The 23,854-nt window shown below is 43.4% G+C and overlaps 1 protein-coding gene across 2 annotated transcripts in view; it reads left to right on the top strand.

Moving 5' to 3' along the window:
- The first annotated feature begins 5,514 nt into the window (after window positions 1–5,514).
- ETF1 (eukaryotic translation termination factor 1) overlaps window positions 5,515–23,854 on the top strand; it is a 38,309-nt gene continuing 19,969 nt past the window's right edge. Inside the window, exons 1-2 of one of the 2 annotated variants that reach the window (XM_053566045.1) lie at window positions 5,515–5,715; window positions 5,879–5,982. In XM_053566045.1, the coding sequence (XP_053422020.1) occupies window positions 5,897–5,982 (86 nt within the window). In that variant the 5' untranslated portion in view covers window positions 5,515–5,715; window positions 5,879–5,896. Of the gene's footprint in view, window positions 5,716–5,878; window positions 6,110–23,854 lie in introns of both variants that reach the window. The other variant, XM_053566046.1, reaches the window with a different exon arrangement.

Below are 23,854 nucleotides of genomic sequence, written 5' to 3'. Positions count from 1 at the left end.
TTTTCAAACATTTTTAGAAAAGCTGTAATAGTACAATGAGCATGTACATGTATATGTATATATGTACACAAACACATATACCTTATATAGTCACCAATTAGTGTCTTGCCACAATTGCACGCTTTGCAAGTGCTTGTTTTGTGCTTTCTGAAAATTATGACTTCACCCTAAGTATTTAGCATGCATCCTATTAGAACACACAACTATCAAAATCATGAAATATTGATACAATACAATGATAAATAGCCCACATTAAAATTTCCCTGATTGTCTCAATATCCAAGGGCTTTTTTTCATGTAGGATCAAATGAAATAATTTGTTTACCTAGGAATAGTTTGCCTTTTTGTCTTGGACCATTTGTTTTATTGACCCTTGGTTTGGATTCACCTTACTATTTCCTTGTGTTTAAAGTCTGGTACACATCAGTAGGAATAGTACATAGATGTGTCCTTATCAATACATGGCATATCAATTTTCAGGGAGAATAAGATGATTGCTCTATTTCTTTCATAGTGTTAATGAGTAATCTGTAAGGGTGGCTTAATTTTTTTTTTTTTTTTTGTAGACACAAGAGTCTCACTTATCATTCTCACAGCTCACAGCAACCTCCCAACTCCTGGGCTTAGGTGATTCTCTTGCTTCAGCCTCCTGAGTAGCTGGGACTACAGGCACCCGCCACAATGCCCGGCTATTTTTTTTTTTGTTGCAGTTTGGCTGGGGCTGGCACCCTACCCACTGAGCCACAGGCGCCGCCCTGGGTGGCTTAATTTTTAAGTAAACTTACTGTAGAGGTTCTAAAGCAGCAAGGCACAATGGAAATAAAAGTGAAATCCCTAACAGTGTGCACAAGAAGATTGGGCATGAAGAAACAACCCAAATGTTGGGAATAAACCATTTCAAAAAAAGACCCTTTGGGCTGGGTCCGTGGTGGCAATGGCTCACACCTGTAATCCTAGAAACACTCTAGGATGCCAGAGCAGGTGGATTACATGAGCTCAGGAGTTCTGAGACCAGCCTAAGGAGAGTGAGACTCCATCTCCACTAAAAATAGAAAAAATGAGCCAAGATGCTGGTGTACCTGTAGCCTTGGCTACTCAGGAGGCTGGAAGAAGGGTCACTTCAGCCCAAGAATTTAGAGATTGCTGTGAGCTCTCATGCCACAACACTCTACAAGGACAACATAGAATGTCTGGAAAAAAAAAAAAAAAAAAAGGCGGCTCAGCACCTGTAGCACAGCAGTTACAGCCCCAGCCACATATACCAAGGGTGGCAGGTTCAAACCCAGCCTGGGCCAGCTAAAAATAATGATAACTGGTGGTGCCTGTGGCTCAGTGGGTAGGGTGCCAGCCCCATATACCGAGGGTGGTGGGTTCAAACACAGCCCCGGCCAAACTGCAACAACAAAAAACATAGCTGGGCGTTGTGGTCGCCTGTAGTCCCAGCTGCTCAGGAGGCTGAGGCAAGAGAACCGCCTGAGCCCAGAGTTGGAGGTTGCTGTGAGCTGTGATGCCACAGTACTCCACTGAGGGTGACAAAGTAAAAGTCTCTCTAAAAAAAAAAATAACTGCAACATAAAATAGCCAGGTGTTGTGGCAGGTGCCTGTAGTCCCAGCTACTTGGGAGGCTAAGGCAAGAGAATCACTTAAGCCCAAGAGTTGGAAGTTGCTGTGAGCTATGATGCTACAGCACTCTACCAAGGGCAACATAGTAAGATTCTTGTCTCAAAAAAAAAAAACTTCACCATTTCAGATACCACTGCAAGTCCTTTCTCTTCTCCAGTTCTTAGGTTCCTTTGTTAAAAGATGTGTCCTCCCCACTTTCCCGGCCAAAATGAAAGTCCCAGGAACAGATATGATAGAGGAACTATAGGGCCACCCACTCTCTGAATACTCTTCCCCTCTACTTCCACCTATTAGCCTGCCAAGCAAATGATGGCTGCAACCAAAAAATCTCCAGGTGTTGTGGCAGGTGCCTGTAGTCCCAGCTACTTGGGAGGCAGAGGCAGGAGAATCACTGGAGCCCAGGAATTGGAGATTGCTGTGAGCTGTGATGTCACAGCACTCTACCCCGGGTGACAGCTTGAGGCTCTGTCTCAAAAAAAAAAAAAAAAGGAAAACTGCCTCCTTGATGCAGGAATACTCCCCTCTCTCTAATCTCTTCCACTAGACACCACCCAGTCTTTTACCTCTAATGTACTGATTTACCATCTAAATGCAAAGATAGGGAATTTGCAGCAACTAGGCAAGGAGTTTGAGGAGGCTAGAGTTAACCTGCCTAGGTCTGCAATATTCTAAGTTTCCAGAATTCAAAGGCTAACAAGCAGCAACCCTACCTGAGATGTCATCATGCTTACAGCAGGGTGAGTCACACAGAATAAAGCCTGTGAACTGGTGTAGAAAGCTTGTAAAATCTTCAGTATTAAACACAAAAAAAAGTAAGGCAAGGTAGAGCAAAGCAACCTGATATAAAAAGCAGGAACCTGGAGTAAAAAGAATGAAGTAGAGATACTCTTGGGATACAGATTCCTGTTCAGTAAGTAAGTAGTGTTTATAACTATTAAAGATAGTGCTACTAAGCACAGTGACTGCACGAATATAGAGTGAACATAATGCCAAAAATTACAAAATGGAACCTAAGGAAGAGATTCCATCTTAAGAAGTCATTTCCTGGAGATGTGCCCCACAGAAGTGTATGCCTCCCACCCTATGAAAATAGGTAATGAGAGATGACCGGGCGTTGTGGCTCACGCCTGTAATCCTAGCACTCTAGAAGGCCAAGGCGGGTGGACTGCCTTGAGCTTACAGGTTCAAGACCAGACTGAGCAAGAGCGAGACCTCATCTCTTAAGAACAGCTGGGCGCTGTGGTGGGCACCCGTGAGGTGCCAGCTACTTGTGAGGCTGATACAAGAGAATTGCTTAAGCTCAAGAGTTTGAGGTTGCTGTGAGCTGTGACGCCACGGCATTTTATACCAGGGCGACAAAGTCAGACACTGTCTCAAACAAACAAAAAAAAAAAAGAAGAAAAGAAAATAGGGCTCAGTGGTTAAGGGCCCCAGCCACATACACCTGGGGGGGCCGGTTCGAACCTGTTCCGGGCCTGCTAAACAACAATGACAACTGCAACAAGAAAATAGCTGGCATTGTGGCAGGTGCCTGTAGTCTCAGCTACTTGGGAGGCTGAGGCAGGAGAATCACTTAAGCCCAAGAGTTAGATGTTGCTGTGAGCTGTAACTCCACCGCACTCTACGGAGGGAAAAAAACATAGTTAATGAGGTCACTGCATGATATATGTATTGGACATTGAACATGGGAGTTGGGAAGCCATAAACTAGCTGTGTGACAGAGCAAGTCCCCTTCACCTTTCATTGGCCTCACCTTTCCCATGTATGAAAAGGAGATGTTATCTTCATCTCCCAAAGTATGCACAAAGTTGATAAAACATACAAGAAAGTATTCAAAGATCATACAAATGCAATTACATCATTGACATCACTACTTAATGCCTCATAAGCAATCTCAGGCTTTATAGGCCCAGGATGAAATTCTTGTTTTTTTGAGACAGAGCCTCAAGCTATTGCCCTGGGTAGAGTGCCGTGGCATCATAGCTCACAGCAACCTCAAACTCCTGGGCTCAAGCAAGTCTCCTGTCTCCGCCTCCCAAGTAGCTGGGACTACAGGCGCCCGCCACAACACCCGGCTATTTTTTGGTTCCAGCCGTCATTGTTGTATGACGGCCCGGGCTGGATTCGAACCCGCCAGCTCAGGTGTATGTGGCTGGCGCCTTAGCGGCTTGAGCCACAAGAACCCCAGGATGAAATTCTTTTTTTTTTTTTTTTTGTAGAGACAGAGTCTCACTTTACCGCCCTCAGTAGAGTGCCGTGGCGTCACACTGCTCACAGCAACCTCCAACTCCTAGGCTTATGTGACTCTCTTGCCTCAGCCTCCCGAGCAGCTGGGACTACAGGCGCCCGCCACAACGCCCGGCTATTTTTTGTTGTTTGGCCGGGGCTGGGTTTGAACCCACCACCCTCGGCATATGGGGCCAGCACCCTACTCACTGAGCCACAGGGGCCGCCCCAGGATGAAATTCTTAACCATGCCCCCCAACCTGCACTTCACCTTTCCCATCTCAGTAAATATCAGCATTTCAGTACCCTGAGCGCCATTCTTCTTCCTCATCCACATCAGTCATCACCCAGTCCTATTTATTCTTAAGGTAACATATATCATTATCCATTCACTTCCATTTCCACAGTCACTTTAGGTGAAAATCGTCTCTCACATGATACTGAGGAAGCCAAAATGGGTCTCTACACCTTCTCTTGTGCTCTCTCCAATTCAAGCCACACCTTTAATCATTTTAAGCTACCCATTGTTCTTAAGAGAAAAATGTCAAAACTCCTAAGCCTGGCTTTAAAGGCCCATACATAATCTCTTCCCCTGCTCTTTCCTCACCACTCTCTCCACTCCTGATCTTGCTCTGACAAGGAACTAAACTTTTGTAGTTCCTCAAATGTGCTCTGCTCCCTCTTGAAAAACTACTCATCCTTTGGGTCTCATTTCTGATTTGGGCCCCCTGTAATATACTCTCAGAACACCTTGAAATACTTAAGTATTTGTGCAATAATTTTATTATACAAAAGTATACAATTACGAACGGTTAGAAACCTAGTTAGCGATAAGCTCCACCAATGAAGGCACAGTTTCTGTTGGTTCATCTCTATATCCACAGGAAAACAGGATCTAGCACGCGGTCTGGGCTCAAATAAATGAACCCAAATGACGTGAGGGGAGAGGCAAAATAACCAACTAAAACACCTATCTCAAAGACTAAATTCTAACATGTATACATACAGCCGCCTATTTTGCTTCAACACTCTCCCCACCTCCACTCTCAACTGCTCAGACCCCACCACACGTGGCTCAGGCCCCCAGCCTATGGCAGTTCCTGCTTTCACTCCACAAAGTTCAAACGAACCCATCCCAGAACTAGGGCGACAGGGAACATGCCTCTTTGTCCCGGACCACCCAGAACAGATTCTTGATCCATACCTACTGGCCAGGACTCTGAACACTAGTCTATACACCCGTGACGCAAGCAGGTTCGAGCACTCCGTCAGCAATGAAGCAGCTCAGCGCGACGCATGAGGCTTCTCAAGCACAATTAAACCTGTGTACCAGGGCAGAGCACCTAACTTTGCGTTGCAGAGCCTTGGATGTCCGCTCTTTTCACGGAGGAGGAATGGTAAAAACGAAGACCTCCATCCTCTCCCTTTAAGATCAATCCCTATTCGAGCCTGGCGGGGCTCTGAGTAAATTCTCGCGACAGCCACCGGCTTCCGCCCGCTTCCTACTCTCGCTTTGCCCGGCCGGAAGAACATTTGTACCTCCCGCCCACGGCCCTACCTCACAAGGCAGCGCGGCTCCAGCTGCGGCCAATCCGCGGGCTCATTGGAAGCCACGATGCAGAGAGCCAATGGAAAGTCGCGGGGCGCGCAGAGCTTCCCTTCGCCCGCACCGGCCTCCTCCCTTCCGCCCGCGGTCTTCTACTCCGCCCCTGGCGGAGGAAGTGATGTCACAGGCCCCATGTGAGCGGATTGCAACACATGCAGCTGCCTGGAGAGAGGGAGCCGGTGTCCTACGTCAGAGCCGCCGCCGCCGCGGAGCCGCCGCCGGGGAGGAGCAGCCGCTGCCGCCCAGGACTGGGCCCTTAGGTAAGGCACGGGAAGGGAAAGGCTGGCAACCCATATGGCGGACAGCGTGGGGAGGGGGGAGAGGAGGGCCTCTCGGGGGTGGCGAGGAAGGGGGCCTCTCTGCCCCAGCGGCGGCGCTAACTCTGTGGTCTTGGTGTCTCCGGGCCCCGCCGGGCCGCTCTAGGGAGGAGGAGGCGAGAAGATGGCGGACGACCCCAGTGCTGCCGACAGGAACGTGGAGATCTGGAAGATCAAAAAGCTCATTAAGAGCTTGGAGGCGGCCCGCGGGTGAGCGCCGCGTCCGGCCCCCCCGTGCCCTCTCTGTTCCCGGACCCCTCAGGATGACCGCCCCCGCGCCGCATGGCCGGATGAGGAGAACCAGGCACTGGCCAACTCCCGCCTTCTGGACCTCTGGGTAGTAGCCCCCGACCTAGGGGCGAGGGTCGGCGTGGCTAGCCCGAGAAAGGGGTCTTTTCCCTACTTGGGGGTAAGGGGTCTGCGTATCCCCGGGCTCAGGGCACTCGGCCCCACTTGTGGTAGGCTACCGCTACTTTTGTACCCCTCCCAGACCCTTAAATCCAGCTCCTCCTGTTCGGGCTCCAGGTGCTGCCACCCAACTTGGGTGCTGTTGGGAGAAAGGGCTCGGCCTTCCTTTCTGAAAGCCCTTTCCTGATTTCCTCCATCCTTCTCACTTCACGTTTCTCAACAAGGCTACATTAAAATGGCCTCTTCCTCTTGGGCTTCTGAGGCCTAGGTAAGTGAAGTTTGGATGGGACAAGAAAGAGAGGTGGCCAGGGACATACTCTTTCTGACTCCCTCTGATTTCTCTGGGTCTTCCACCTCTCCGAAGGTGCCTTTCCTCGAGTCTTCTAATTACTCCGGAGCTTCCTGGTTTTAGCTGTTGAGGATCCTCCTATAAACTGAAAATGCCAACCTATGCGGGATGTGGTTGGCAGGATAGGTTTTGGTAGATGAATCTTTACGTGTATATTCAGGAGAAATACGAATTAGTGATCTATTTGATATGAACTGTTAGCAACCGAGTCCCTGTTGGCATTGCTCTGGGACTTTTGGGGATATCACTGTAGAGTTGCCTGATAAACTGATGCTTGTTGAAATTGAGAACTGAATTAAGTGGGCTTTGAGGCTTGTAAGTTTTGATCAGAAACTGTATGTGTCGGTTGTGAGAAGAGTAGGTTAGATTAAAATTAGCCGTGTGTGCTTTTTTGTTGTTGTTAATGTTGCTCGTTTAAGGAAGGTGTGCCAGAAGTATTCCTGTTTCCTCACTTTATTGCTTGATTTCGTTCCTTTCACAGTCTTAGAAACTTTTTACTTACAGGAAGTGGCCTGAAAAAAAAAAGTGTTTGGAACATTACATACTTGTGTGCCTGAGCATTCTTAGAATAGCAGAGTGGCCTGCCCCAGGCCATGTGGAAAGTTGATTTCAGTACAAGAGTTAGACATTGTGGTTTATGGGCCAGGTTTGACATTTATGAGTAGATTTGCAATGATAGGAGGACCTCCCCTCCAAGTTCTTCATTATTACTATTCTATGAGATGGGCTATGCTTAATTCTGGGTTAGCGGGCTACTTTTGGTATGTTTTTTGTCTTAATAAATTAGCAGCAGTTCTGTTTGGAATGACACTTCTGAAAGTTTAGCCCTATCAGTGACTTGGGCTTTTGCTCATTCCTTCTTTGGTGTACTGGAGAAACATAATTATAATATGAACTGAAAGTAGCAGATTTTTCTTTAGGTTTTTCTTTGAATTCAATAGAATATTCAGGCCTGTTTAATAATCTTACAGGAACTTGTGCCATGTACTAGAGTGAATAATTATTCTCAAAATGTGAGAATGCTATACAGGAAGGGTAATATAGGTCATGACCCATTATGATGCACTAGCAGGAATTAGGTTCTTTTGTTTCACTAGGATTTTCTGTTGTGTTACTTGAAGACTTCGGTTGAGTATTGGCATTTATAGATTGTGGTTGTTGGAGTGGTATTTGAATTTGGATATGACTTGTGGGTTGGTTCTGTTACTAGTTTCATTTGCAGGTAGGTGCATACATTATGTTTTCTGAAGAAGTCAAATATAAGAATTTACCACTGTAATTTGTCTATTATCTGAGTGAAGTAACATTGAAAATAACACTGCTTAATAAGTAACAACATTCCTTTCTACTGCTTGATTATCAAAGCTCATTCTTAAATTTGTTCCTAGCCATGTTACCTGAAACTTTTAAACCCCTCTTTAAAGCTTTTGAAGCCTTTACTTCATTGTTTAGCAAAGTTGAGTAAAGTTTAGCATGCTAAAAATGAAGTTCTTAGGCACAACTAGTCTTCCAAGTGATGAAGTTTAAACATTTTAGACAGGATTAAGCTATCTAAAATAGCTGGAAAATCTTTCTCTAAGCAATGTTGTTAATAATTATGTCCTACTTTGCTTTTAATCGGGATTTGGTTGCATCTTCATCTCATGAAATTTTAAGATTTTGGCCATCTGTGAGAATTGGTGAGGGAGACAGAAGTTTCTCAATACATACCAATTTATTTGGGGGGAATAGCAAGATTGTGTTTTCATTGCTGGGTTGTGTTAAAGTCAGGCTCTGGATTTTCATAGATAGTGTATATAGTGAGAAATGTTTTTTCTTCTTTACCTAATGCTAAAATATTTTTAGGAGAATTATAAGGGGCTTTAAAGACAAACTGGATAGCAGAATGAATCTGTGTGTGCTATTGTTTTGGGGATACTCTGTAGGTTTCACAAGAAAACTAAGGTTATGTTCAAACATGTTTATTAGCAGAAGATAGACTTAGTGGTGGATTAACAGAATTATTTTGGATATGGAAAAGCACCCTTCACTGGTATAGAATTCTGGGTAAGAGAATCAAGGATTGGTTTGGTTTTAACAATGGTTATTAAAATATGCTAGAACAGGAGTAATTTTGAAATTAAGATGGTCAATATATGATTTTTTTTTTTTTGCGCAGTTTTTGCCCAGAGCACCACCCTATAATCATCTCTTTATATATGACCCCAACACCAATAAATTATATCTGAGTAGAACAGATGTATCTTGGCAAAATTATTTTTTGAACATTTGGCAACACTTGGTGTTACAGGTTCTCTTCTAAGCTATACATCATTAAGCCATTTAATCTTCACAACCATAACTTTTGCCACCATTTGATAGATAAGGCAACTGAGGTTGAGAGATTGGGTAACTTGTCCGAAGTGTTGCCGAGCAAAAATGTAGCAAAGTCCAGGGCTCAAACCCATGTTGTACTGGATATTGGATGTATTATGTTTCCAAAAAAATAACGACTAAATTTCCTTAAAATGGGATCTGAACTGTAACACCCTATTTTATGTTATGTTAGTAGAAGAACATGTAAAAGAAGCCAGATTTCATTAATATGAGGGACTTGAACATTCTGTTTGTAACCAGCATCATACTAGTCTTCTGAGTTGAAAAGAGTGTTAATATAAACCTGACTTTTAAGTTGGGCGCGGAGCTTTCCAGTGTGGTTTCGGATAAGCTTGGTTGAATGTTAGTTTGTGTGTGCTAGTAAAATCACCAGGCAATTCTCATGTAAAGTGGGTGGTACTTCTGCTCCTAGTATATTCTCAACAGTTGGCTTATGAGGACAATTGTGTACATAAACCAAAACTGGAACAAGGGCTGTGTGAGTGGAACTATGGTTGTGAATATCTTGAAAAAGAACCTAAAGCAGAAAAACAGCAGAGTTTTTTCCCCTAGTGTTTTCTGAGCAGGCAGGAGGTAGCCCCAGAAATAGTGTTGGAGGCTTTAAAGCAGCGGTTCTCAGCCTTTGGATCATGACCCACAGGAACTGTATTAAAAGGGTTGTGGCATTAGGAAGATTGAGAACCACTGCTTTAGAGTATAAAGGTAATAAAATCATAACTAGAGGCCGGGCACAGTGGCTTACATAATTCTAGCACTTTGAAAGGCCAAGGCAGGAGGTTCATTTGAGGTCAGGAGTTTGAGACCAGCCTGAGCAAGAGCAAGACCCCATTTCTACGAAAAAAAATAGAAAAGTTAGCCAGGTGTTGTGGCGCATGCCTGTAATACCAGCTACTGGGGTGGCTGAGGGCTATGAGTTTGAGGTTGAAATGAGCTATGATGATGCCACTGCACTCTAGCTTATAGGGAAACCCTATCTCCAAAAAAAGAAAAAAAATCATAAATAGATCCTGTTCTAGCTGAGGACAGTGGTGAATGTGACAAAAGCGATGGATAATGTTGATCTCAGTTAAATTGTATCTGTAGATGTTAGACTACTTTTTCTTTTACCTTAATCAGGGAGCCTTGTGTATTTCAAATATGGTGAATGCTGGCTCAGATGACTCTCATAGCCTTCAACCCATGTTCGAAGATCAGTGTAGTTTGCAGATACTCATGCTATAGTCTTAGGGGGTTTTTTGTTTGTTTTTGATATAGTCTTGCTCTGTCATTTGGATTAGAGTGCAGTGATGTCATCATAGTTCACTGGAACTTCAACTCTTGGGGTCAAGTGACCTTCCTACCTTAGCTTCGTGAGTATCTGGCAGTGGAGGCATACGCCACCACACTGGCGTTTTTAAAAATTATGTTGCTCAGGCTGGTCTCCAACTCCTGGCCTCAAGAGATTGCCCCCCAGTTACAAGTATGAGTGATCTTTGGGGTTTTTTCTAATTGTTAAAAAATAATTTGTAGGGCTCGTGCCTGTAATCCTGGCACCCCAGGAAGCTGAGGCAGGTGGATTGCTTGAGCTCAGGTATTCAAGACCAGCCTGAGCCAGAGCGAGATCCCATCTCTAAAAATACCTGGACACTGGCAGGAACCTATAGTCCCAGCTTCTCAGGAGGCTGAGGCAAGAGAATCAGTTGAGCCCAAGAGTTTGAGACTGCTGTGACCTATCATACCATAGCACTCTACCAAGGGTGATAAAATGAGAAACTGTCAAAAAATAAAATAAATAACTTGTCCATATCTTAACTGTGAAGGAAATAAGAATTACTATCTGGTCATACATGACTGTTTTTCTTGCCCCTAGGTATAACCATTTTTTAAGAATCTCTACAGAACTCCTCCAATTATGTTGAATTAAAAAATAATTTTATGAGATCATTGAATATGTTAAATTTTTAAAAATCTTACATATAGGTAATATGAGCAGTTTTAATTTTGTCTTTATTTCTGTATATCCTCAAAGGACTAATTGTAACTAAAGTGATACTTTGTGGTCTTTCATACAACTACCTGAACCATTGAATGTTCAAGGCTAAGTTTAAACCCACCACCTCCGGCATGTGGGGCTGGCACCCTACTCCTTTGAGCCACAGATGCCTTCCAAAGTTCAAACTCTTAAAGAGGCCCTTTTTTCTTTCTTTTTTTAAGACAAAGTCTCACTTTTTCTCCCTTGGTAGGGTGCCCTGGCATCATAGCTCGCAACAACCTCAACATCTTGGGCTCAAAGTGATTCTCTTGTCTAAGCCTCCCAAGTAGCTGGGATTACAGGTGCCTGTCACAGCACCCATCTATTTTTTTAGAGACAGAGTCTCGATCTGGCTCAGGCTGGTCTCAAATCTGTGAGCTCAGGCAATCCACCCGCCTCGGCCTTCCAAGTGCTGGGATTAGAGGCGTGAGCCATCATGCCTGGCCCTAAACAGGCCTCTATTCCAGCTTGTTCCCAGTCCCCCAGTCTCTGGGGGTTAGACAGATAAAAGACCATGTGAGAAAAAAGTCAAGAATTAGAATATTTTAAGTTTTATGAGAAGAGATGAATGTAGAGCAGGCAACTATGGAAGTCTTGGCCTCTTACTCTTTCCAAGTTTTGGTTTCCACATAGGTAATTATGAACAATAATCTTGCATTGGGTGGTGACAGTTGATAATTCAGATTAAAATACTGAGCACTGCATTTGCCACATGGAGAGTACTCTGCAAATGTTAGGTCTTTCCTTTTGTATATATAAACATTAATCCTGTAGAAATAGCCCAATGTAGAGTTACACAGTGTGTCCCAAGGGTTACCCATAAAGTCACCATACACAGGGAAAATGGGAAATTGTAGCTAAATAGACCTTTATTTACAAAATATTCATTTCAAAATTTTACAAAATATTTGCAAAATATTCTCTGTATGTTGGCCACCTTTGTAAAATTTTGTAATTGAATATTTTGTAAATAAGGATATACAGCTACAATTTCCCATTTTCCCTGTGTATGGTGAGTTTATGGGCAACTTTTGGGATACCCTGTATTAAAGGGTCAGGATACAATGCTACTTAGAGTTTTGAATCATGAGAAAAGAGAGAAATAAATACGTAGTAAAGGGAAGAGGGTGAGATGAGAGTATATGTGACAGCATGTGGTGATATTCCTCAGTTTCCTCCAAGTGTCATAGGCTGCCTGCCTTAACTCAGAACTCCTCCTAACAGCTCTGTATTCTGGCATGGTGTTCTATGCACTGTGGACCTAATGGACAATTACTCTCTGTGAATTTCAAGTCTTGACAGACTTCTCATTGTAATAGCAGATTGACTTACCCTTCCAGGGAAGGAAGGCATACTCTGGACACACTCCCAGGTAACCAAGAATACCTAATTAGAATACATTTAAGGCAGAGTGCAGTGTAGGTTATAGGTCTGTCCCATCCTCTTTTTCTTTGAACTTGGGGTTCAGGGTATGCTCAGTGCAACACAACCCCCTGGGAAGATGTTTGGTTGTGAAAAAACTTAGTGTCAGCTTTGCAGCAGGGCGAAGTAATCTCAGATCCTATTCAGAGAGTAGGACAGAGAAATTTACCTTCCCACTGCTAAGTCTGTCCAACTAAATAGAAATTTCCTCTAGGTCTAGTCTATTCTCCAGGGATCTCAGAATAGAACCTTCTCCTAAGATTCGTTCTATAGGTGTCTCCTAATTCTTCAACAGCCTGCTATCTTGGTGGGGGTGGGGGGTGGGGGAGGAGGATTAGGGAGGTTCGATGCTCTTCTTTTCCAGCAGGTTAGAAACTAAGAGTCTGAGGTTTCTCGCTGGGACATTCTCCTCAGAGCATGAGGAAGCATTCCGTCTGATAGCGGCTTTATCTTACGTCATTTGAAATACTTTGGACCCTTGCCCACTGTTTTTACTCTTATCACAATCCCTCCCATAAGGTTCAGAGGACTTGACATTTTCAGGTATCTGACAGCTGGTCCTTGTATTACAGATAAGTGTATGTTTTGGGCCTGTACTCTTCTGTTTTCACATTTTCATTTGCTCTTAAACAATTCCCCTTGGAAGAATGATCATAGTTGAAATGAAAGATTCTTTTTTCTGCTGTTTGTGACCTTCTAGACTAGATTTCCCCCAAAATACACATCTAAATATATGAAAAATAAAGGCTACACATGCACTTTTAGCCAATCAGCTAACCAGCTTCATCAAACATCTGCTATGAGTTGGGCACTAGATGTTATAGAAGTGTGTAATAAAATGAGAACAGGTGTGTTGCACCTCAGAGTGATGATATAAACCATTGCCAGCCCCATATTAGTAAGTATAGAATAGCAGTACATGTTGAAGGAGGTTTAGTAACAGGAGATGATTAGGTCTTGAATAAGACGTTGAATATGGTCAAAAAGGAAAAGCAATTGTGTCTACTCAGGCAAAAATTTAGCAAATTTTCAAAGCAAGTAAAGTGTTGTCAGAGATTGTTACTTTGGACATTGGTGATATTTGGTTGATACAGTATCTGATTCAATGGTGGGTTGGAGCTGTAGCAGATCTACAACTTTGACATTGTAAATGAAATTTATTCTTGATTAAAAGTCAGTTGGCCTAAAATTAGATCTAAAGCTTTGTGTTGCTTGGTGAGCTGTCAGAGTATGGAAACAGTGCAGAGCATTTGGGCATCTGTTGGTAAAGATGGCATGACAGTCCCAACATAAGTTTGCTTTTAGCCCAAATAAACTTTAGTTTGCAAGAAATGAAAGTGTATTGATCTCCAAACATTAATTCCTTAATGCCTCTGATATTTTTAACTTTTTACTGAAGGGGGGTTCTTTCTGAGCTACCCTATTTTCTTTCTTTTTTTGCAGTTTTTGGCCAGGGCTGGGTTTGAACCCACCACCTCCGGTATATGGGGCCAACGCCCTACTCCTTTGAGCCACGGGCGCCACCCAGAGCTATCCTATTTTCTGGTATCTTCTGGCCTTACTAACTCCAGTTGAGCAAGGTGGATCCTCAGGAAAGATGCAGGGAGTTAGAGGTTCATAACTGAGATGTATTTTATTTTAATTAAGTAATGAAACTAGTTTTCTAAAGATGGATAGATGAATAGCATAGATTTTGACTTCTCAAAATACTGAGGAAAGCTATTATTGCCATTTCACAGATGAAGAAATTGAAGTGCAAAGAGAATAGGTAGCTATCTGATACCGCAGGCTGATAAGCACTGCCAGAATCTTTTCCTACTTTCCTTATTTCAAAGTCTGTGTTCCTAATTTACATGGCACTGCCTTGCTCTTTGATAGATATTTCTGAAAGAAGGGCTGTTGGCCAAGGAGATTGTAATTTACTAGAGGAGCAGGTGTGCTGAGAGTTAGGTGCAGTGATAAAAGGAAAACCGGTATACTATTTACACATCTACTCTAGGAAAAACTTGAGTACTGAGCATGTTTTTTTTGGGGGGGAGGAGGAGGTTGGTTTTTTTTGTTTTTTTGTTTGTTTGTTTTTTTGAGACAGTCTCACTATGTTGCCCTTGGGCTTAAGTGATTCATTTGCCTCAGCCTCCCCAGTAGCTGGGACTATAGGCACCTGCCACAATGCCTGGTTGTTTTTTGTTGCAGATGTCGTTGTTTAGCTGGCCCAGGCTGGGTTCAAACCTGCCAGCCTTAGTGTATGTGGCTGGCGCCATAACCACTGTGCTATGGGTGCTGAGTCGAGCATGTTTATTCTTAATGAACATCAGTGGTGAGGGAAATAACAACTTCTTGCCAAATCCCTCCCTAGTAGCTCTTTTATGTATTAGAAAGATGAACAGGAAAGCTATAGCTTTTGCTTTATTTAGAAAGTATTTCCATGGTGGTCAAAAAAGAAAGGACTTTATAGGGTCCTTTGTAAAACATTGGTAGCAAGTTCCTAACGCTGTGATTGCACTCTCCCGGCTCTACGCTGTTTATGAGAACACTAAAGAAATTTTCCAGCTTCTGCTACTCGCAGGTGGAATATTCCACTGGGTTAGTTTTATAAAATTCCTTTTAATTATTTTTTTTTTTAAGAGAAATGCCTATAATTGTAGGAAAAGTACTACTCTGCCAGATGTGTACATTCTTGTTTTAGATGGCAGTAATCATTGTGCTTTTAAGTATGAAATACTAAAATGAAACTTTGCAAACTTTCTGCTGAAAAATGGACATCTGAGTTATTCTGTACCCTAGGGTAGAGGCTTCTTTAATATCTTAGTAAGTTCTGATCTTGCTATTTTTTTCATTTAGTAATAACATCTGACCCTAAGATTGATTGCAGAAACTAATTTCAGATAACTTTTCTAAACTGTTTAAACAGTAACAAAGTCCTCCCTCCCAGTTTGATATTCTAACCATACTCTTTGTAAAAGGCAGCCCTGCCTGGGCATGATGGCTTATTCCTGTAATCCTAGCTTACACTTTATAATGCTGGAGTGAGAGGATCACTTGAGGTCAGGCGTTCAAAGAGCAGCCTGAGCAACATAGAAAGCTAATTTTTTTTTTTTTGGCCAGGGCTGGGTTTGAACCCACCACCTCTGGCATATGGGGCCAGCGCCCTACTCCTTTGAGTCACAGGCGCCGCCCAAGCTAATTTTTTTTTTTTTTTTTAGACAGAGTCACATTTTGTTGCCCTTAGTAGACTGCTGTGGTGTCATAGCTCACAGCAACCTCCAGCTCTTGGGCTTAAGCAATTCTGTTGCCTCAGCCTCCTGAGTAGCTGGGACTACAGGCACCTGCCACAATGCCTGGCTATTTTTTGAGACGAGGTCTCGCTTTGGCTAAGGCTGGTCTTAAACCTGTGAGCTCCGGCAATCCACTGCCTCGGCCTCCCAAGTGATGGGATTACAGGCATGAGCCACCACACCCAGCCAGAAAGCTAATTTTTAAAATCAGCTGGGCATGGTGGTGTGTGCACCTGTAGTCCCAGCTATTTGGGAGGCTGGAGCAGGAGGAATGCTTGAGCCTAGGAGTTTGAAAACAGGCAGCTCTATTCACCCTCTAACCTGCTTCATAGATAGTGACAGCAGTGGAGTTAGGGTGGCATTAAGGTGATGATCAACAGAAGTAAAAAGAAGGCGCTTTGGAAGTGTTATGTAAAAGCCTAATAGTTTGAGCTTTTTAGTGAACTTAAAACTGGAGACAGTCAGGGCGGCTCCTGTGGCTCAGTGAGTAGGGTGCCGGCCCCATATGCCGAGGGTGGCTGGTTCAAACCCAGCCCCAGCCAAACTGCAACAAAAAAATAGTTGGGCGTTGTGGCGGGCACCTGTAATCCCAGCTGCTCTGGAGGCTGAGGGCAAGAGAATCATGTAAGCCCAAGAGTTAGAGGTTGCTGTGAGTCCTGTGACGTCATGGCACTCTACCCGAGGGCGGGCGGTACAGTGAGACACTGTCTACCAAAAAAAAAAAAAAAGTCAAATGTTAGTTTCTCTTCAAGGATTGGCAAGTTTGTTTCATTTGGTAACTTACAATAAATCTCTGGTGACTGCTTGGAAGAGAGTATGTAGAGAAATCCTTGGTTTTGATGTTAGGAATTATTCATTCATGAGCATCATGTGCTAGATGATTTTTGCCCTCAAAAAGCTTATATACACCTAGTATAAGCAATGTGTTATTTCATTATTTGATACTTGATGGAAGAGAAAACAGAAGTCATATGTCAGGTCCCCTTGGAGTGAATGACCCTGGCTTATGTCAAAATACTGAACCCATACCGAAAATGTAGGATAAGGCTACTTAAGCTTTTATATAATATATCTAATGAAAGTTTTAGAGCAGAGTGAATCTAGAGTTATTATAATCCCTTATGTTACAATGAACTACAAAGAGCAGAGTTTCCAGTGTTCTGGCCATACTGTTTTTGGTTTACTCTTATGTTCTGTGGAAGATTTGGCAAGTCTTTAATCCCATAAAAGTGACCCATCACCCACCACAAAATTAATTCTCATCTCTCTGGACTTGGATTCAAATAAGACTTCCATGACCTGACAATACTTCTGTGCCCCTGCTCCTATTTGTAGCTGTACTATAATAGTTCTTGCTTTCTTGCTGACTTGTACTATTAAAAAGGGGAGGGGCAAAGATGATAACTAGCTCTATCTAGTTATCATTTAGTGATAACTTACTACTTGCTATTCGGGCTAGACACTTGACCTACCTTACAGAGTCCTTATGACCTCGTAAAGTAAGTAAAAAATGAGACCATGGGGATTTATGTAATTTCTAATTTATGTCATGTAGCCATTAAATGATAGGACAGGATGTCAACCTGAATGTGCCTAATTCCAAAAGCCTGTGCTCCTCCTTTTCTGTTCCAGTATTAAACCCATATCAAAAAAATCACCTTGGGCTAGGCGCCCATGGCTCAGTGGTTACGGCGCCGGCCACATACACCAAGGGTTTGAACCCAGCCCAGGCCAGCTAAACAACAATGACAACTGCAACAAAAAATAGCCGTGTGTTGTGGTGGGCGCCTGCAGTCCCAGCTACTTGAGAGGCTGAGGCAGGAGAATCACTTAAGCCCAAGAGTTAGAGGTTGCTATGAACTCTGACGCCATGGCACTCTTCTGAGAATGACATGGTGAGACTGTCAAAAAAAAAAAAATCACCTTTAACAAAAACAAAAACAAACAAAAAAAAATCACCTTTAACAAAAACAAAAAAAATCACCTTTATGTAAACGTTTAAACTTAGTTTTGTGCATTTGGAAGAAGAAAAATGGAAAACTCGGGGGAATAAAATACAGTTTTGGGAATAAGGTAGAAATTAAAGAAGAATTGACAGATTTTTGGTGGGTGATCCATATAATACTGTTGGCTGAGTGACATTCCCAGAAGTTGAGCTTTGTTGAGACAGGAATAGATAGATGGGAGCTTGAAAACGGGGGTGGTGAAAACCTTGACTGTCTATATCCTAGGCCACAACCTAGCCATCAAGCATAAGGGTGAAAGATGCTTGGGAAGCATATGTGTACTCCAAATCCCAACAAAGTAGTATACGAGTCAGTTTCTTTCTTTTTTTTTTTTGCAGTTTTTGGCCAGGGCTGGGTTTGAACCCACCACCTCCGGTATATGGGGCTGGAGCCCTACTCCTTTGAGCCACAGGTGCCGCCCACCAGTCAGTTTCTATAACATTCCTAGTGCTAACCTGAAAGTTCTATTACTTAGGAGTGATGAGCTGGATGGCAGAGCATTTGATATAGCGGGTGTTCTGGCTGGAGAAAGTTGGGCATCGCTGAGCTGTCAGAATTCATTGTGGTTATAGCTAGGAAGTCTTGGGGGTCTTTTTTTTTGAGACAGTCTCACTATGTCACCCTCAGTAGTATGCTGTGGTATCACAGCTAACAGCACTAGAGTGGTGGATTACAGGTGCCCACCACAACACCTGGCTATTTTTTTGTTGTCGTCGTAATCGTTGTTTAGCAGGCCCAGGCTGGGTTCGAACCTACCATCCTAGGTCCAGGTGTATGTGGCCAGCGCCCTAACCACTGAGCTATGGGTGCTAAGCTCCCCCCAGCCCCCACCCCCTAGACAGAGTCTCAGTTTGTTGCTCTCGGTAGAGTGCTGTGCTGTCACAGCTCACAGCAACTTCAAATTCTTGGGCTTAAGCGATTCTCTTGTCAAGTAGCTAGGACTACAGGCACCCACCACAACACCCAGCTGTTTTTTTGTTATCGCTGTTTAGCAGGCCTGGGCCAGGTTCAAGCTCACCGTATGTGGCTAATGCCCTAACCACTGAGGTACTGGTGCTGAGCCAGTCTTAGGGTTTTGTTTTGTTTGTTCTGCTATAACAAGAATACCGGGCTGGATCATTTATAAAAAAGAGAAATCATTTCTGGAAGTTATGAAGACTAAGAATTGCAGGATCAAGGTGCCAGCAGGTTTTGGTGTCTGGTCTGTGCTTTCAAGACAGCTCCTTGAATGCTGCATCTGTTGGGGGAGAGGAACGCTGTTTCTCACATGGCAGGAGAGAGAGAGGGAGAGGGAGTTGAGTGAGCTTTAAGACCCAATCCCACAGTCCCATTTTCCATTCATGGGATTAGAGTCCCCACGACCTAAACACCACTATGCCCCTACCTCCCAATACTGTTGCATTGGGGCTTAAGTTTCCAGCACATGGATTGTAGGGGACACATTCAAGCCATAGCATAGGGTAAATGCAACAAGTGGCTCCTCTGGGTTCCTATTCTTTGGGTAGGGAGTAAGATCATATAGGCAAAGCCGGGTGCGGTGGCTCACACCTAAAATCCCAGCAGTCCTGGAGGCTGAGGCGGGTGGATTGCTTGAGCTCAAAAGTTCGAGACCAGCCCTCAGTAGGAGCAAGACCCTGTCTCTACTAAAAATAGAAAAACGGAGGCAAGAGGATCGCTTCAGCCCAAGAGTTGGAGGTTTCTGTGAGCTATGATGCCACAACACTCTACCCAGGGCGACAGCTTGAGGCTCTGCCTCAAAACAACAACAAAAAAAGATCATATAGGCTCTTTACTTTTAGCTAAACCCAGAGATTATCCTGCTTCTGCAGAAAGCAAGTCAGCCCAGGACTCTCAGCCCAATTTCTGCCTTAGAATCTATTGTATCTAATGTGGATATAGCCCAGGTGCCCCTTCCACACATGAATGGATTAATAAACTTTGATATATGTATGCCATGGAATACTATTCAGCCATAAAAAGATGGAGATTTTGAATCTTTTCTAACAATTTGAATGGATTTGGAAAATATTCTCCTAAGACAAGTATTACAAGAAGGGAAAATCAAGCACCAGACATAGTACTTAATTAGAACCAGTAGATTAACAACTATGCGTTCACATGAGAGAAAAACTCTAATTAAATCCAAGTAAAGGGGAGGATGGAAGGGGCTGGGTAAATTCTCACCCGACAGGTACATTGCGTGGTTATGTTGCATACTTCCTGGGAGAAGGGCACAACCATAATCTGGACTTTAATCTTTTTTTTTTTTTTTTTTTTTTTGAGACAGTCTCACTGTGTTGCCCTTGGTAGAGTGCTGTGGTGTCACAGCCCACAGCGACCTCCAACTCTTGGGCTTTAAGAGATTCTCTTGCCTTAGCCTCCCAAGTAGCTGGGACTACAGGCACCCACTACAATGCCTGGCTATTTTTTTGTTGCCGTTGTTTACTGGCCCAGGTCAGGTTTGAACCCACCACCATCAGTATATGTGGCTAACGCCGTAACCACTGTGCTACAGGCCCCAAGCCTTTTTTTTTTTGGTTTGTTTGTTTGAGACAGTCTCACTATGCTGCCCTTAGTAGAGTGCTGTCACAGCTCAGAGCAACCTCGAACTCTTGGGCTTACGCGATCCTCTTGCCTCAGCCTCCCAATGGACTTTAATCTTAATAAAAGCAAACTAAACCTAATCATATGTACCCCGTATTAATCTGAAATTTAAAAAAGAAAGAAAATTGAGACTAATGTCTCACCCACAATCACACCACCCTCACTATCTCTATTTAAGAGCTATTGAGTCAGAATGGAGAAAGAAGGGATCTTTGTATCTGAGCATTTTCTTTTTTTTTTTTTTTTTTTTTTTATTTTGGCCGGGGCTAGGTTTGAACCCGCCACCTCCGGCATATGGGACCGGCGCCCTACTCCTTGAGCCACAGGCGCCGCCCAGAGCATTTTCTTAATTAATTTTACTTTTTGAGGAAGCACTCTAAGGAGGTGGCATCTGGAGCTCAAGTGGCTAAGGCGCCAGCCACATACACCAGGGCTGGTGGGTTCAAATCTAGCCCAGGCTGGCCAAACAATGACAACTACAACCAAAAAATAGCCAGTTGTGGTAGGCGCCTGTAGTCCCAGCTACTTGAGAGACTGAGGCAAAGAATCCCTTCAGCCCAGGAGTTGGAGGTTGCTGTGAGCTGTGATGCCATCGCACTCTACCGAGGGTGACATAGTGAAACTGTCTCCAAAAAAAAAAAAAAAAATTTTTTTTTTTTTTTTTCTTTTTTTGCAGGTCAAGGGGTACCTAATTTATTTTTGGTTGCCTGTCATTCCTATGATCATCTACTTCAGAAGTTTCCTGAATCCAAAGGCTGGAACTTTGAGAGGCCTAAAGTTACACAAACATACAGCACAACCCTGGAATTTTCTTCTTCTTTAGGGCTCTTTCAGTTCTGGCAGTTTTGAATAACCATATAAATATTTCCTGTGGATAATGCTCAGGGGTCATGAATCCTTAGACTTGATGAGTAGCGGTGGTACTACCCTCCCTAACTCCTGTCCTAGGGAGAGAGAGAAAACCTTTCCTTATTAATAGCCTCTTTTTTTGAGAAGAAGGGAGGGGAAAGCTGTTAGCTGTTTTAAATTCTCTTCCTACCTGGGTTTTATTTGGGTTTCTTTGTTTTTGAATGTTTTTGTTTCTCGTTGTTTTGGGGTTTTGTTTTTGTTTTACGACTACTACTCTCATTCTCCCAGCTGTTTCATTTTTCAGAAGTTAATCTTCTGGGAAAAGCATTGATGATGAAAGCTTCTTTGATAAAGGAAAGTGCCCCTAAAACCAATGAGAACAAGAAGGGATCTGAGAGCAGAGGCCTTGGGTGCTTTGGGCAACACGTTGTATGTTATGTCATGTTTCTCCTGGTTGTTACAACCTCCACCTGAGTTATTGCTGTATCTGATGATTCACTGGCTCTTTTTTTTTTTTTTTTTTTTAAAGAAAGTCTCACTTTATCACTCTCGGTAGAGTGCCGTGGCATCACAAGAAGGTTTTGATTTTGGCAAAGGGATATCGTGGCAGCACAAAAGTGGAAGAAAATTTAAAGAAGGTTATAGTAATGAGAGCTTTATTTCTCATTATCCCCTGAGGGGTGTTCACTCTAACATGAAATATTCAGCTTCCTTAATTTTATTTTGGTGTTCACACGAACTGGTCTAACAACTTTGATTGGCTTGCCTCAGGGATAAATGAGTGTTTTTATCTTATTTTGGAAACTTTACTGGAAAAACCTTGATCTGCTTTTATTAAACCTAACGTACAAAAATACCAGGAGTTATAAAAGTACCCTTTAAAATTTTAAAGTAGAAGGCATCTATTTAATAATCTGTACCACCTCTCCTGCCCCTACGCCTGGTATCTTTTATTATAAAGATAAATTCCAGGGCGGCGCCTGTGGCTCAGTCGGTAGGGCGCCGGCCCCATATACCGAGGGTGGCGGGTTCAAACCCGGCCCCGGCCAAACTGCAACCAAAAAATAGCTGGGCGTGTGGCGGGCGCCTGTAGTCCCAGCTACTCGGGAGGCTGAGGCAAGAGAATCGCTTAAGCCCAGGAGTTGGAGGTTGCTGTGAGCTGTGTGAGGCCACGGCACTCTACCCAGGGCCATAAAGTGAGACTCTGTCTCTACAAAAAAAAAAAAGATAAATTCCAAAATGTAGGATAGGAAGAGGCAAGCAGGGAAACTAATGAAAGGTAAATTTTTGCATGTACAGATATTCAAAATGAGTAAGAGACCAAGATTAACTTTCAAGTATGCTTTGGCAATTTTGTTGAAATCTACCAAATAAAAAACATTCTTAGGCAAATTGTGCTTTTAAACATTTTTTATTTTTTATTTTTTTTTTGGTTTTTGGCCAGGGCTAGGTTTGAACCCGCCACCTCTGGCATATGGGACTGGCGCCCTACTCCTTGAGCCACAGGCGCCGCCCTTAAACATTTTTTAAATGGAATCCTTTGTTTTGTTTTTTGAGACAGAGTCTCATAGCCCTCTCGGTAGAGTGCTGTGGCATCACAGCTCACAGCAACCTCAAACTCTTGGCCTTAAGCGATTCTCCTTGCCTCATCCTCCCAAGTAGCTGGGACTACAGGCACCTGCCACAAGGCCTCGCTAAATGGAATCCTTTGACAAGATCACTTCTTATTTGTGTTCACTACTTTGTCCTCTCAAGAATATTACATGAATTTGAGTGTAAGGTTGCCCAACTGTGCTATACAGTGTTACTTAATGAATGTTTATCTTCTTTTTTTTTTTGTAGAGACAGAGTCTCACTGTACTGCCCTTGGTAGAGTGCCGTGGCGTCACTCGGCTCACAGCAACCTCTAGCTCTTGGGCTTACGCAATTCTCTTGCCTCAGCCTCCCGAGTAGCTGGGACTACAGGCGCCCGCCACAACGCCCGGCTATTTTTTTGTTGCAGTTTGGCCAGGGCTGGGTTTGAACCCGCCACCCTCAGCATATGGGGCCGGCGCCCTACTCACTGAGCCACAGGCGCCGCCCTGAATGTTTATCTTCTTAACCTATCAGCAATGTAAAGTAAGTAGGTTCTTATCTTAAGGTCATTTCCTTGTACTCCACTTCATTATCTTGTCTTAAGACATTTTGGGTTCACTCAATTAATTTGTCCCAGTATCTGTCCTCTTTAGCTTCAAACTTTCCAAACCTTTGGAAAGAGAGCTTCACTCCTGAATTGAACTAGAGTCCCCTCTCATTCCATTCCCTCCTGATGGCTTCTTTGCTACTTTGCTGTTTCTATCTCCTAGGAAACTACTCTGTGAGTCAGAGCATGTCAGCTTTTTAAAAACTGAACCTTTCTTTTAAGAAGGAACTTCCTTGGTCCAGGAGCCCCAAGAGCAGTGGTTCTGAACCTTCCTAATGCCGTGGCCCCTTTAATACAGTTCCTGTGGGTCACGACCCTAGAGTGAAGATATATATCCCTTTCAGAATTATTTATCAGAAAACAAGCACAAGCCAGTAAAATTGGCGTTAAAACTTACTTGTCTTTTCTTTTCCCCCCCTCTTTGATATTTTCATACTCTCCATGTGCAAGTCAAGCCAGGTAGGGGGCATGGTACCCATCTAGATCAAATTTACTAGCCCATTGTTTCTAACCCCTCCCAGAGCAAACTTTTTGTCCTCCTTGGCCTATAGAGTTTGATATAACTCTAGAAAGAATACTCAAAAAGTTTTTTTAAAATTT

The sequence above is a fragment of the Nycticebus coucang genome, chromosome 17 (assembly GCF_027406575.1).
Source record: "Nycticebus coucang isolate mNycCou1 chromosome 17, mNycCou1.pri, whole genome shotgun sequence".
NCBI lineage: Eukaryota > Metazoa > Chordata > Mammalia > Primates > Lorisidae > Nycticebus > Nycticebus coucang.
Note: the sequence above shows the minus strand (reverse complement) of the source record. Positions and strands in the feature narration are given on the sequence as shown.